General features: G+C 39.7%; 1 protein-coding gene across 10 annotated transcripts in view; it reads left to right on the top strand.

Annotated features, from left to right (window-relative positions):
- Positions 1-15,664, top strand: part of MME (membrane metalloendopeptidase) — a 99,426-nt gene that overhangs the window by 21,227 nt on the left and 62,535 nt on the right. For all 10 annotated transcript variants that reach the window (XM_001148665.6, XM_054681200.1, XM_001148532.7 and 7 more), the window contains one exon: positions 15,078-15,239. In XM_001148665.6, the coding sequence (XP_001148665.1) occupies positions 15,078-15,239 (162 nt within the window). The remainder of the gene's footprint in view (positions 1-15,077; positions 15,240-15,664) is intronic.

The raw sequence follows: 15,664 nt of genomic DNA on the forward strand, positions 1-15,664 counted from the left end.
ATGGGATGGCTGGGTCAAATGGTATTTCTAGTTCAAGAAAACCAAGGCAATACCATTCAGGACATAGGCATGGGCAAGGACTTCATGTCTAAAACACCAAAAGCAATGGCCACAAAAGCCAAAATTGACAAATGGGATCTAATTAAACTAAAGAGCTTCTGCACAGCAAAAGAAACTACCATCAGAGTGAACAGGCAACCTACAGAATGGGAGAAAAGTTTTGCAATTTACTCATCTGACAAACGGCTAGTATTCAGAATCTACAAAGAACTCCAACAAATTTACAAGAAAAAAACAAGCAACCCAATCAAAAAGTGGGCAAAGGATATGAACAGACACTTCTCAAAAGAAGATATTTATGCCGCCGACAGACACATGAAAAAATGCTCATCATCACTGGCCATCAGAGAAATGCAAATCAAAACCACAATGAGATATCATCTCACACCAGTTAGAATGGCGATCATTAAAAAGTCAAGAAACAACAGGTGCTGGAGAGGATGTGGAGAAATAGGAACACTTTTACACTGTTGGTGGGAGTGTAAACTAGTTCAGCCATTGGGGAAGACAGTGTGGCGATTCCTCAGAGAAATAATTTTAATAATGTTTGAGTGAATCAAATATACAAATAGTATTGTGATGCAGTGTACCCACAATCATTAACTCAACTATGAATTACTCAAAGCACTGTAGATAATAGTCTAGCAAGGATCTGACAATATGTTGAGAAGAAATGATGCACATGAAACTTTGAAAATTGCCTTAAAGAAACTCATATCATGCAAATATGAATCTTTTAATAGCTACTATAAAATAGTAGAGCTGAGTGCTGTGGCACACACCTGTAGTCCAGCTACTCAGGAGGCTGAGGCAGCAGGATCACTTGAGCCCAGGAGTTGGAGATTAGCCTGGGCAACGTGGCAAGACCCCGTCTTCAATAAATAAATAAATAACTTAGTAGCAATTGGTGCTATGAAACTTTTTGATGTAGCTTGGATATTTGTCCTCGCCCAAATCTCATGTTGAATTAATCCTCAGTGTTGGAGGTGGGGCCTGGTGGGAGGTATTTGGATCATGGGGGCAGATCCCAAATGACTTGGCCCTGTCTTTGCAATAGTGAATGAGTTTTCATGAGATCTGGTTGCTTATAAGTGTGTGGAACCTCCTCACCCACTCTCTTCCTCCCGTTCTTGCCACGTGAGATGCCTGCTCCTCCTTCACGTTCTCTCATAAGTAAAAGCTCCCTGAGGCCTCCCAAAAAGCAGATGCTGGTGTTATGCTTCCTGTACAGCCTGCAGAGCCATGAGCCAATTAAACCTCTTTTCTTTATAAATTACTCAGTCTCAGGCATTTCTTTATGGCATTGCAAGAACAGCCTAATACATTTTGCATGGTGCATATCAACTATGGTAATAAAGTGAAAACAAAGAAGTGGGAAGCTTTGAAAAGTTGACAAATTGGTTGAGTTCCATATGGAACTCCAGCTGTAGGATCAGTCCCATTCCAGGCCCAGGCACTCACTGGGGCCAAGGTCAGTAGCTCAAACATTCCACTTCCAGTCAGCCCTACTCCTGGTGATCTGCCTCTGACCCCAGCTCTAGTAAATGGGTTTCTGCCTTCTCCCATTGGGATTTCATTCCTGGCTCATTCCCCCCTTCTGGAAAATGAGTTTCTTTTTTTCTTTTCTGTCTTCTGGGACTGAAATCTAGCTTAGCTCTTAACCTCATGACCTTTTGTCAGACCACGGAGAACTGAAGTTTCCTTGGATGAACACACACCATCTGCTGGTTATAGCTCCCTCCTCACAGCTGCTGTGGGTGCCCTCCCTGTGAGACTTCTTTCTGTTGCTCGTAGCTGATAACTTCTTCTGTTGATGGTCCTTTATAGTTTAACTAAACCGGGATTCAGTCTCACTGGGCTAGTCAAACCACTTCTACCAGAGCCCAGTTTATGTGAATGATGAATGTTTTACATGGAAAAAAAATGTTTCTTCATTTACTGAGGAAGGAACAGCTTTACTGATTTTGTATGCCAACACAGACAGCCAAGGATCCTGCTTGTCCTTCACCTATCAGCCATCACACCTATTAGGAAGGGGGAATTGGTCTTTTGTTTTGTTTATTTAGTAAAAGGAAATCTAATTATATGTTAAAAGTTAAAAAAATTTTAGATCCTGCCTATATGACTTTAAAATGAGCAATAAAAATCATTTTTTATTCATGGATAGTAACAGGAAAAAGAAGCTAGTATCAGAATGTTTTAAGATTCTGATACAGTGCATGTGCAGGTTTTAATTTACAAATAGCAGATGGTGATGATTTACTATAAGAAGGTGTAATTAATTGAGAATGAAGGATCCTTTTGGAGTGTCCATTATGGGCTAGTCATTGTGCTAGGCGTAGGAATTAGAATCCTTTCCCTGGGTGGGGGTATACTTAAAATTATTGCTTTTGTATTCTATGGATTACCTTGAAATATCCTTTGAGTCATTTCTCAAAAATTGTGCATACCATACCGATCTGATAACTCATTGCACTGTTGATCTGAGGCTTCATCCCCTCACCTAACCACATGGTCATCCATTTTGCAGTCCACAAGAGCCCTTCCTGGATTCATGGAAAGAACTTGCTCGCACTTGGGCTTGAGATAGCATAAGTCAACTTGGCAGGGCATGTGTTAACAAGATGATTTAGAACTTTGCAACCAGCCAGAACAATAAAGACAGCTTGTAATAAAAGTAAAGCTGTTCTCATGAGATGCCCATGATGAGGGCTTCTAGGGCAAGGCTGCCGTTTCTTGCTACCTCAGCAAGAATGAGGTCTCTTTCCCACGATCATTTCCCTCCCCTTCACTGGGCAGGGTGACAAAGACCAGGCCTCTGCTCCCACCAGTCAACAACAGGCAGGGCTCCCAGCATGCCGAAACCTTGAGACCTACCTCTTCCTCCTTTATCCCTTCTTCAGAGGGTAGCCTACCTGTCCACATCGGCAGAGAGTCACTCTGCATGCCAATCCTCTTTCGGTTGCCTCTTTTGTCAAAAACGTCACCTACTTTCTTTGCCTGGGACACAGCTCAGAACCTGACTCAAATATTTGTTGAATGGCCAACGGAATGAATGAATTGCCCTCTCTCCTCTACCTTTGACTGGTAGCTCCCCCTTCATTCCCAGAGCACCCTATACGCTTTACCTATAACTCATATCCCACTTGTTTTTAGCTGTTCAATGTCTGATTTTTTTCCACTAAAATGTAACTTTTGACTGTTTCTATTTTATTCATTATTCTATTTCTAGCACCCAGCAATGTGTAAGTTACCAATAAATATTGATTGAATAAATATACTCTCAGGTTCCTTATCTTGAAGTCACAAAACTATTGATGCCTATGCAAGGTGACTTGTAAGCATACCTAATACACAAATATAGCTGCCTCAAGGAAACTTTTTCAGTCTAGCTAGGTCCTGCTTATGTCAGTCAGATTTCTCAGTTCAGTATTTCTGTATCAAGCCTCCTAGGTTTAGCCCCTTTCTATCTGATCCATCTTCTTTGCTAGCAATAAAGTCAATTACGCTCTTCTCAGTTGTCTAATTCACCTTGCTAATTCTACCCTCCTAAGCTAGAACTAGGTTAATGAGGAAACAGTTTCCGGATGTGTTTCTGTTTCCCACTATTTTTCTGTTTAAGGGAAAATTTCAACTGATTTTCTACTTGGGTGTAAGCATTTCCAGCTCTCTAGGAGCAAAGTCTCTATCGTCTGGTTTTTCTTTTCCAACTGTGGTTTGTTCTGAATTCCTCCCTTCTCAATAATTTATTTCTTCTCTCTTTTAACACTCTGTGTTCTTCTTCTCTTGAACATCATTATTTAGCTAAGTGTTGCTGTTCTTCAACAACCACCATCCTCTAAAACTCCTCTGTCCCTGCTCACTTCATTCATAACACACAAATTCAAATTCCTAGCCAGCTCACGCATACATGCATAAACTCACTTATGGAAGGACATTACAAGAGACTCCTTACCTCTAGGTTAGGAGGAGCTTTACTTATCAACTGAATACAGTAGGAGCTTTACTTGTCAACTGAACACTGAGTAAGTTTGAGAATTGAAAATGAGACCTGAGCATCACAAAACAACCTTTCATATCTAGATATAGTTACCATCTAGGAGTTCACGTGCATTATAAAAGAAATGGTCTTGTTTAAGATGAAACCCTGCAAGCTCTGTGAGGGCAGGGATTATGTCTGTTTATCACACCATGGTATGTTCAGTTCCTAAGAGTGTCGGGTATATAGAGGCCGTCAATATTTGTTGAAATTAAATGAAAAGTTTCAGTCTTTTCATGCTTCACAAGAAGAAAATATTTTGGAGAAAGCCAATGATTTAACATAATCTTCTGGATCTTCTATGATAGAAAATAGCTATTTAATCCGTAAAAAATATAAACATATGGAGCCAAATACTGCCTTGTGCCAATCAAATGTTTGGTTTATTAATAGTTACTAAATTTATTAGTGCTCTCTAGAAAAGAGCCTTTTTAGAATTTGATTTCATTTTAGGCAGCATTCGAGAAGCACTGTCGACTCAGCTTTCCTCTGGCTGTTGTCTTTTTGTACCACTCCCTAACCAAAATTGATGCAAAGGCAAGATGCTTTGAGTTACTCTCAGTAATCACATATTATTGAAGTCAGCTGGTTATTCTTGACAGACAATATGATCCAAAATAACACAATGTTTAAACAGAAGGAACATGGGTGTGGACACCCATTGCTCCCTCTTCAGAGATGTCTGCCAGGGTCCAGGGAACTTGGGATCTACCTGAAGAGTGTTACTAAGGGAACAATGTTGCCTTTTCATGACCTTCTTTAGCTTTAGTTTAAAAAAGGAACATTATCATCATTTGCTAACATTATAATCAACAGCAGATCTGATAACTCATTTTAAGTGATATATTGTATTTAAATTACAGTATAATCCCTAATAGCTTTTTGCCAGCAGAGTCTTTCAGGATTCAAAATGCAAATTGCACCTGAAAAAGAAAAATTATTTTTAGACTTATGGCACTTTAACTTAACTGTAACACAGTTAGAATACTTTTTATTATTATTATTATTAATAGAATATGTTTCGGTTGCGAATTCTGGAGGAATCCCTACTGGAAAATAATTGCCAGTCCTCCCTTGGCTCTGAGCCATTCATTGAAATGGACTATGAGATAAGACTGAAGAATTTCACTAATTTCGGGAGTGCCAACTGAAGTTTATTATTGTGAATCCACTAGACATGAGATTTCTGTGATTATCTCAATGAGTTCTAAAATCCAGGTCCAAGTGAGGTGGAAAAAATTTATATGACTATATACATGTTATAGAGCAATTAATATTTTAATTGGGTGTCAAGAAAAACAGTGGTTGCTCTATAACTTAATTTGGGTTCCTCTGCCTCTCTGTAGAGTTTCTGAAAATTTTTAAATGTCATTTGGAGTTAAGGCAGAATGATACTGTGGAAAAAGCATCAGCTTAAAATTAGACCTAGGCTCAGCTTTAGTTGAATTCCTTAAATTTACATTGGTGACCTTGAGTTTGTAACCACCCCATACCTAGATTTTCTTAAAATAGGAGTAATATGTCCTACTTTATAAAGCAGTTCTAAGGAAGAAAAATGATTAGAACCCAAGGCAGTTTCACATAGTATAAGATCCCAGACGCTGGCCACCAGGCTTCTTGAGTTCAAACCACTGCATTATCCTTTGCCAACTATGTGAACTTGGGCACAAATCACTTACCATCAATTTCTATATTTGGAAAATGGGGACACAAATATAGTTACCATACAAGGTTAAAAGAAAACAAACATTAAAGAAAGCATTTAAAAAACAGCCATCATGAAGTTGGCACTTGGCGTTTGACATATGTCAAGTGTTGGCTTCTATTGTTATTATTATTATTACATTTAAGCGTCTTTGGCTAAAGCTAAATGAAAATCCTATAATTTACATTGTATATTTAAATCTGATAGTGAATTTATCTGATAGCAAATGGATTCCAGGTTGATTATTCATATGCTTCTGCCTATGTGTGTGTATGCATATTTGTTGTATGTATAAGACCTATGCATTTAAGATAAATTAGTCACATGTATATATGAAATATAGTTATAAACTAATTACTCCTCAAACTAGAACAGCAAAAATAGGTCTCCTTACTTAAGAGTACAGCTGTACAGAGTAAATTCACTATGCTTGGAAACTTCTTTCATATCTATTTGTGTAAGTCTGCAGCTAGTTTCTGAACAGTTGTATAGTGATGGTTTCATGGTACTCACCAATTAGACAAGTATAAGTCATGACCTTGGCTTTCTTGGAACGTAACCAGTGGTTGACAGGGAGTGTTTGAGTTAAATTATAAACTAGCAGTCCAGTTTACACTCAGCATCTGGTATCCCCCACTCTCCATCTTTCTTCAACCAAGGCATCACAAAAGCAATTTGGGGGCAGGGATTTTCATTTAAAAATGGAGAGTGGATTGTGGAAGCATCCTGAGTGTTTGTAATGAAAGCCATTTGGTTTTTATTAGCATTAGAGTCTACGTGCTTGCTAGTTTTCAGTCATTTTCTCTTCAAGAATGGTTCCCCAGATTCCATTTTTCACATTGCTGCCTTTTGAATTGAATCCTTTGTGACCCGTTGTGATTACATTGCATTTTCCTTGTGTTCTTTTAAAAAGTTCTGACTTTCTCTGAATTGTGGTTCGGGGGATGGTGGGAGGAGGGTGGCAGCAAGGGAATAGGGTCACTTGTACTTTCAGAATGTTGTCAAAAGAGATTTTTAAATTGTCAAAAATTGCCTAGAAGTAATATCAAGCTTAGTGTCTGCTAATAAAGCAAGGATTTACAACAGAAGGTTCGGTCAGAAATGGGTGTCCTAAGGTCTTTACAAAAGAGCATTTGCTCCTGGGTTCCCCAACATTTCTCTGACCTCTGTTGGACACTTCTAGAACAGTTATAAATTAGGCTAATTATAATGATGTTAGGATACTGGTGTTGTGTGTTTGGGGTTAGGAAGCTGAGATCTTAGGCAATTTGAAGACAACAAGCTGAAAACAGCTTTGTTCATATACCATTCCCTAAACATTAATTCAGTGCAGATTAAGAATAGTCAATGGAGGGACCGGGCGCGGTGGCTCATGCCTATAATCCCAGCACTTTGGGAGGCTGAGGCGGGTGGATCACGAGGTCAGGAGTTTGACACCAGCCTGGCCAACATGGTGAAACCCCATCTCTACTAAAATACAAAAATTAGCCTGGCGTGGCAGCGGGTGCCTGTAATCCCAGCTACTTGGGAGGCTGAGGCAGGAGAATTGCTTGAACCTGGGAGTTGGAGGTTGCTGTGAGCCAAGATCGTGCCATTGCACTCCAGCCTAGGCAACAGAATGAGACTCTGTCTCAAAAAAAAAAAAAAAAAGGAATAGTCAATGGAGGAATTTTGTCATGGCACTGGGGGTATATATGTGGTATGTATGTTGTAAATAGATGCCTAACCTATTTAAAATGTGGCTAATTTATAGTGACCAAGAGTTTTAAAAATAGAGTAGTAATTGAGAAAGAAATGATTTGTATCTTTTTCCCACTTAATTTTCTTTCCTGTTTTGTACATTTTTCTAGATGCTTCAAAAAGACCCAAAGAAAAAAGGAATATAAGCACAGTCATTACTCATTATTTGTGGATTCTCTGTTTGCTAATTCACCTACTCCCTAAAATGTATTTATTACCCCCAAATCACTATTTGCAGCTCTCTCACAGTCATTTACAGACATGCACAGACTGGTGAAAAAACTTTGAGTCTTTCTACACACATGTACTCAGCTGAGATTGAACAAGGGAACTATAGACAAGGATCCTTTTTGTAGTCCATTTAGTCAACGTTTTTTGCATTTTTGTGCTTTTTGATGATGATTTCACTGTTAAAATGGTCCACAACCATAGTGTGGAAGTGCTATGTAGTGTTTTGAAGCACAAGAAGGCTGTGATATGCCTTACAGAGAAAATATGAGCAATGGATAAACATCGTTCAGGCATCAGTTATAGTGCTGTTGGTGTGAGTTAAATGTTAGTGCATCAACAAAATATATTAAATAAGGTGTCTTTAAACAGAAACACACATAAAACAAGGCTATGTGTTAATCATCTGTGTGTCCAGAAGCCCACAGGAACCTAACCTTGTATTTCCCCTAGGGTCAATGATTCAGTATTCACTAATTCAGTGTAGTAGGGACTTTATATAGAACAAAACTCATATAAATAACTGGAATAAACCACACTTGTTTTTTAATTCCTGTGAAATAATTCATATGGGAAACCATCAAAGACCTGCTAAGTAATGATGAACATTAAAAAAATTAAACTGGGCCGGATGTGGTGGCTCTTGCCTGTAATCCCAGCACTTTGGGAGGCCAAGGCGGGTGGATTACCTGAGGTCAGGAGTTCGAGATCAGCCTGGCCAACATGAGGAAACCCCGTCTCTACTAAAAATATAAAAATTAGCCAAGCGTGGTGGCGGGCGCCTGTAATCCCAGCTACTTGGGAGGCTGAGGCAGGAGAATCGCTTGAACCCGGGAGGCAGAGGTTGCAGTGAGCAGATATCGCGCCATTGCACTGCAGCCTGGGGGACAAGAGCGAGACTTCGTCTAAAAAAAAAAAAAAACAAATTAAACCCATATAATAGTACTACAGCACAAAACTTTACGCTATCTATTTTGTTCATTTGCTGTTTGTGACTATCATATTTATGTCAACTTTACCCTGTTTTATTGACAATTTCCCCAGAAGCACTTGAAAATGTAGAAATTCCTTTAAACCCTCCCCCCTCCACCAGAAAACAAGCCTCCAGGGAATACACATATATAAATATTAAAATAGTTTTTGTGTATAGTGCCCAAAATCCTATCTTCAGTTAGCAAACTATTGGTAATGTTGGAAAGCAAGGCATCCAGATAAGAAAGGGGAGATCTTGTGGCTTGGAGGCCATTCAAAGGCAGACTTAAGGTTGCGTCTTCTTAAGGGAGACATGCAGTGGGGTCCCGTGTAACTGAAATTTCACCATGTCTAATCGTGTCTAGCAGACCGATGGAATGCTGTGCCTCAAGTTTCTTCTGAGAGGCCTATGAGCCTCATGAGATACCAACAAAAGTGTTTCTTGGCCATCAGAAGAGAGAAGTGATTTTGAATATAGTATAGTTTTTGCTATTATAATCACTCCAAAACCAGGCCTGTTGGTTCTTGTGGTTCTTGAGAGAGGAGGCCATGGGGGTAAAATTCAAGAGACCTGTTTACCTATAGGCACAAGAGCCCTCCTCAAGACTTGAGACAATGAAAGATGAGGAAGGGAGGTATTTTCCCTGCATCATCCAGCTTCAGCACCTAGCGGGAACTGGATCATGGGTGGTGTCTGGGTAGGAGGCTGTGGAGGCTAAAGTCAGTGGAGCAGAGTGGAAGCCTTGGGGTCGTGGGCTTATGCATGAGACACATGTGAGGTTCCGTGCAACACTTTACCAGCCAATTATAAGAGACTGAAGTCACTGCAAAACATAGGTTGCCATGATGTAAGCCCATTTGCATTTGCAGACTGAAAAGGCAAAAGGAAATATTCCTGATTCAAGTAAGTATGGGACTATACTTTTTTGATATTGGATCTCTTGGTCCTCATTTCCATGTTTCTCGATTGTCTAATGTGGTGGTTCCCCCTGACTGCACATTAGACCCACTCTAGAAAACCTTAAAAAAATGTCTGGACCCCCTCCAAAGATTCTGACTGAATTGATCAGGAGTAGATTCTGGGCATCAGTGTGTCTAAAAGGCTTCTCAGATGATTCACATGTTTAGCCAGGGTTGACAAGTACTGTCCTAAAACATATTTCTGAGATTTTTCACACTCCATTTTCCAATGTGCTCCAAAGATAGCTTAGGCAGGAACCCTGCTACATGACCACTTCAAAAAGACGCACCCCTGGATGGATCTTTGAGTGCATCCACCTAGCTTGGCCTCCATGCCACTTTCCTGTCTGGTTACTCCACTATAAAAAATTCATCTGCGGACTCTCCAAGTCCTCAAGCTGTACATTGTCCTGCCTTTGTCCCAACAAGAATTGTTGGTGATAAGTCCGACAGTGGGGAGGCTGTGGCTGCAGAGTGGCAGGAAAGAGAGTAAGTAAAGGAGAAGACAAGACAAAGGAAGAGTAAAAAGGTACTTGAAAAGGACTGGAAAGGAGGGCCCTGCAAGGTGCTGCTTCTCACGTGCTCCCCACCAGCCTTCTGCATTCAAAGCAGGGAGGGAAGAGTGTGGGCTCAGAGCCGTACATGCTTAAGTGCAAGCCTTGGGGCCCCATAATTTACTAGCTGCTTGATCTTGGAAAAATTACTTAATCTTGTACAACTAAAAAGTGGTGGAGCTCTGGGATTCAGAACTGGTCTGTCTGGGTTAAAAGAGCCCAAACGTTTTTCCCAGCGTATACTATATCTCCCAATCCATACACACACAATAGACTTTTCAGTGAGGAATACAGTAATTAATAACTTCCCAGATGGTAGTTGAACTTGCTTTTAAATTCCTATAGTCAAATAAGTTGGGAGAATGTTACAAGAAGATTAGTTAGAAAGAAATTGGTGTCATTTATTATCAGCTCGAAACATTCAGAATTGTCATTTGTAAGAAATAAGCTCATTATTAATAGAAGATTACTTCTCTTGTCTTTGTGTGACCATTTGCTTAAATTAAAAATAACTTTTTTCCCTTATTGCAAAAGTAATGCATGTTCATCTAATACAAATTGGAAAATAAAGGTAAGCAAATAATACAAAATTAAACACACTCTTAATCCCTCCGCCCAGATCTAACTGCTGTAAATATGTTAGTATATATCCTTCTAGATTTTCTGTGCTTTTATACAGATTTTAAAAAATCATAGTATATGCTCTTTCACTTTACAATATCTGGTCAACAACATTCCATGTCAATACATTTGCCTTTACTACATTATTTTTTATATCTGCTTATTAAGGTGAGCAATTTAGTCTGATTTTAAACCACATTTGTTTACTCAGATGTCAGAGACCCACAGATAAGGAAACATCTGAAGAGCCCAGGTGTGGCTATGTGGAGAGGTTGAGTAATTCAAAACAAAGTACAAAACATAAAAACAATTACAACCAGTTTGACAGTTGTACGTCTGTTTCCTACGGCCTTCTACCCACAAGTCTACCGCTGACTTCAAAGAAAAGTCAGCACAGAGGAGGTCCAGAGGATAAGGTGCAAAACGAGAATCAAACCCACGATAAGAGATTAAAGGAAGGTTGATCAAAGACCCAGCATAAAAGTGCTAGCCCGTGACTTGCCTTGGCCCATGGCCCCAAAATATTCATCAGAACAGAGAGCGCTCTTTGAAGTGATTGGATGCATCCATGCTCAGACAAGCTCTCTGGTCAAAGGGAAATTTTAAAGAGTGGCCCTGGAAGGAGTTAGCAAAGTTGCCTCTTCCTCTCTCTGCTCTGCACATCCCTCACAAACCGAATGTTATTTCTTTGGTTTGTTGTGCAGATGCAAGTAATTTAACTGTACTTTTTGCCCCCTGGGAGATGTGGGAAGTACAGTTGCTTTTACAGGATGGAGAATTTGCACTCATGATCAGAGAACTGAAACTTCCAGCCATCCTTTTTATTCAGAGTGTTTAAGGACCGGTGGTATTTCCAAATAGGCAGTAGGGCTTGTTCATGCTCTGCTTGTTCATTCTGCTTGTTCATTACTTGTTCACTACTTTTCTGAGTAGAGTTTATTGCTCTGTGGTGTCGTGACAGAAGCTTTCATTTCCCCAGAAAGAGGAAGAAAACAGAAGTGCCCCCTCCAAATGGCATAGCCTTCACAACATTCAGTTTAAATGTTTTTAAGTATCTTAAAAGAGAAGAGTTATATATTGCTAAGTGTGTTCTTAGAATGTCTGTAGTTAGCACTTCTTTCAGGCTCTAGTTTTCTGGTTTTTCACTTTACATAATAATCCTCTATGTATTTAGGATCTTTATTTTTCACCTTTCCCGTTACCATATTTTTATTTCCTTCAAAATTCGAGGGAATTGCTTTTTCTCTCTACCTTTTTTAGATCAGTTTCCTAGTCTTTAACTGAGGTGTTAAAGTTGGAGTTTTTACTGGCAAGTCTTGACTGAGCACAGTGTTAGGCTCTGTGAGAGAGAATATGCATTTTCTATTTTCACAGAGCCACAGTCCAGGTGAGGAGATAATGAATTTGCATGCAAAAAATGAATATGTTGTGAGCTGATACAGACTTTTGTCAGGCCAGTCTTTCATAAAGAAGTATTTGGAATGGGCTTTGAAAATGTCTGAAATTCCAAAATGAAATAATATGAAATAATATTTATTAGTACGTGTAGGGGCTGGGTAACATGGTCAAAGTTACAGAGGCAGAAAACCATAAGGTGTCTCACAGAAACTGAATATACTCATTTAACTGTGACAGATGGCTCATGTGAAAAAGTAGCAAAGGAGAAGCTTCATTCGTTCTATTAGTGTTAGAATGTGCTATGGAATCTGGATTTTATTATGATTGCAAAAGGATGGTATTGAAAACTTCGGAGTGGAAAATGACATTCTGAAGTATTTTGAGAATATGAATCTGCCTGTGGAGTACAGAATGGACATAGGTAAGAAGAGGCCTGGAGCCACAACTTTGTCAAAAGGGCACAAATAGAGTCTGAGAGAAAGAGGGCTTGAGACAGAATGGAAACAATGGGAAAGATGGAATGGACTCTGGAGGCAATGAACTGAGAACGGATCTGACCTCTGTGGCAAGGGGAGAGGAGGTGAGTGATGGGCTGTAAGAGAAGGTGGTAAGAAGACTCATAGATGATTCAGTCACACATAACCATAATTGCACCCCTGTTACCTAGGTGCTAGGTGATACAAAGAGATTAATCACATCAACAAAATGGCTAGGTAGACAGAGTAGGTATTTACAATGAAAAACCTCAAAGTAGTCTCACATTGAAGACAGAGTGAGGCAATGAGCTCTCAGGAGTCAAGAGAAATATTCCTTGAAGTTTGGAGTCACAGAAGCATCAGGGAAGAGATGGAACATGAGCTGAATGTTGAATGATGGGTAGAATTTGGAAAGAATGACAGGGGCAATCAAAGCTGTGGGATGAGGAGGTTAAAGCAAAGACACAGGACTAAGAAAACACAAGGAGTGTTTGTGACACATTGACGAGGGCCATCTGGTTGGAACAGAGTTTGCATAAACCACCAAAAGAGGAAAAGGGGAAGGTAGGGTGATACATTTATTCTGGTAAAGGTTTAGAAACCAAGTTAAAAGATTTTATTTTTATTTCTGAGATAGTCTCTCTCTGTCACCCAGGCTGGAGTGCAGTGGCGCTGTCTTGGTTCACTGCAACCACCACCTCCCGAGTTCAAGCGATTCTCCTGCTTTAGCCTCCTGAGTAGCTGGGACTACAGGTGCCTGCCACCATGGGCAGCTAATTTTTGTATTTTTAGTAGAGTTGGTGTTTCATCATGTTGGCCAGGCTGGTATCGGACTCCCAAAGTGCTGGAATTACAGGCGTGAGCCACCGTGCCCTGCCAAGCTTTTATAATTTAACCTGGGAAATGTCAAGCCACTGACATTTTTCAGCAAGGTTGTGGCCAGTGTCAAAGAGTCTTTCGGGAAGTTTGGTTTGTGGAAGATGTGTAGAATATATCAAGATGAAGAACTGGGTGACTTCTAGTCAAAAAGGAATGATGATATAAACCAGGTACCAATCAGAATGAGAGGTATGGAAGAGAGGCAAAGGAATTACCAGTAAACCAAGGGGAAATAGAAATACAGTTTTACCCAAAGTTTCAAATCCAGGAGGCTATGATAGCAACTGTGCTGTATACTAAGGCATAAAAATCATGAGAGGACTGGTTTGGTAACAGTCCTGAGTGTTTTGTTTTAAAGAGCTGGGTCCTGAGGTTCCAGACAAGCAAACATGCCAAAAAAGTGGTTCAAAGGGGGGGCTTGAGGCTCAGCTGGAAACCATGTTTACCATACCAAGTTTAAAAAATCCACACAGCTCAGCAATTGTTTGAAGTTTTTAATTAATTAATTAATTCATAAAGTGAAGTATTTTCAAAAGCTCATCTGAGAGCTTATATTCTCTTGATACAGATGAATTCTCAATTGCTCTTTTGTTTTCATTGCAAAACAGTTCAACTTGTATGAGACTCAAAGTGGGGAGGGCAGGAGCAGAATTTTCTCTGTTCCGGGTATAGACATTATGGGTATTGGGCCATATTCTCCTCTTCGTTGGTAATAATTCTTATTTTATACATCTTTCTATCAATTGCAGTTCCTACTAGAGTCAACGTCTTGATTGTAAATACTCAGTGTTGGTTGATTTGCATTTTCATCATAGTCCTGAAAGATAAAAGTGGACCTAAGAAAAACTAATAAGCTTACAGCCAGTTTTATAATGACAGACTCTATATAAACAAATGCAAATTGGATGTCAAATTTGAATTACAAAATTTATTTGAGCAAGGTCCAGGAAGTAATAACAGTGGCTTCAGATCCTTTCTAAAATGATAAAAATTCATTAACAATCTTCCATGGCTTGGAGTCTCAGAGACTTTCAAAAGTCACAGCACTTTGAAGAGCAGAGTTGGCAACTAAAGTTATCAGAGTGAAGAATGGCATGCTAACCTCAGGCGCAGGATGGCCAACTCAAAGTAGACCTCTATTCTTTGTTCTTCTGAGATAGGAACTAGCCAGAAACTTAGTTATTCGGGGGTGGGGTGGGAAGGCTGTGGGACCCAGGGTGGAAGGACCCACACAGTTCAAAATAAAATGAACCAACTATAGTGAAGGAAAAGAGAACTATACACAGATAGTATTCCTCATCCCCCTGAATTGACTTATATAAAAAAGAAAACGGAGCATCCGACGAATTGATGCAATCAAAAGGGAGCAATAAGCCTTTTTCTCCTTTTAAGCCTCTTAAGAAATAAACCCATCATTTTATCTAGTGTTTTCTCTGCTCTTGCAGCTGCTCGACTGATCCAAAACATGGATGCCACCGCTGAGCCTTGTACAGACTTTTTCAAATATGCTTGCGGAGGCTGGTTGAAACGTAATGTCATTCCCGAGACGAGCTCCCGTTACGGCAACTTTGACATTTTAAGAGATGAACTAGAAGTCGTTTTGAAAGGTTAGTAGAGATTGTGTCTGTGCATCAAAGATTTCTCTCTTAATATGTTCATTTTTTAAATATACAATTGTTAGCCATTACAAAGAATGTCACAGAAGATTAAAAAGTTAATAATCCTTCCAGGATTTGTGTACCACCACCAAGTCACTCTGATAGTGGCAGACACTGAAATTAATGTGTTGACATCTCTTAGCATTCCTGCTTTCATTTGTAGGTATGCAAATAATAAAGCGGTATCATCTCTAGAGATGGCAGGTTTGGTTTTTTGTTTGTTTGTTTGTTTTTTGAGATGGAGTTTTGCTCTTGTCACCCAGGCTGGAGTGCAATGGTGCTATCTCGGCTCACTGCAACTTCTGCCTCCCAGATTTAAGCAATTCTCCTGCCTCAGCCTCCCAAGTAGCTGGGATTGTAGGCCCCTGCCATTA

The sequence above is a fragment of the Pan troglodytes genome, chromosome 2 (assembly GCF_028858775.2).
Source record: "Pan troglodytes isolate AG18354 chromosome 2, NHGRI_mPanTro3-v2.0_pri, whole genome shotgun sequence".
NCBI classification, from domain to species: Eukaryota; Metazoa; Chordata; class Mammalia; order Primates; family Hominidae; genus Pan; species Pan troglodytes.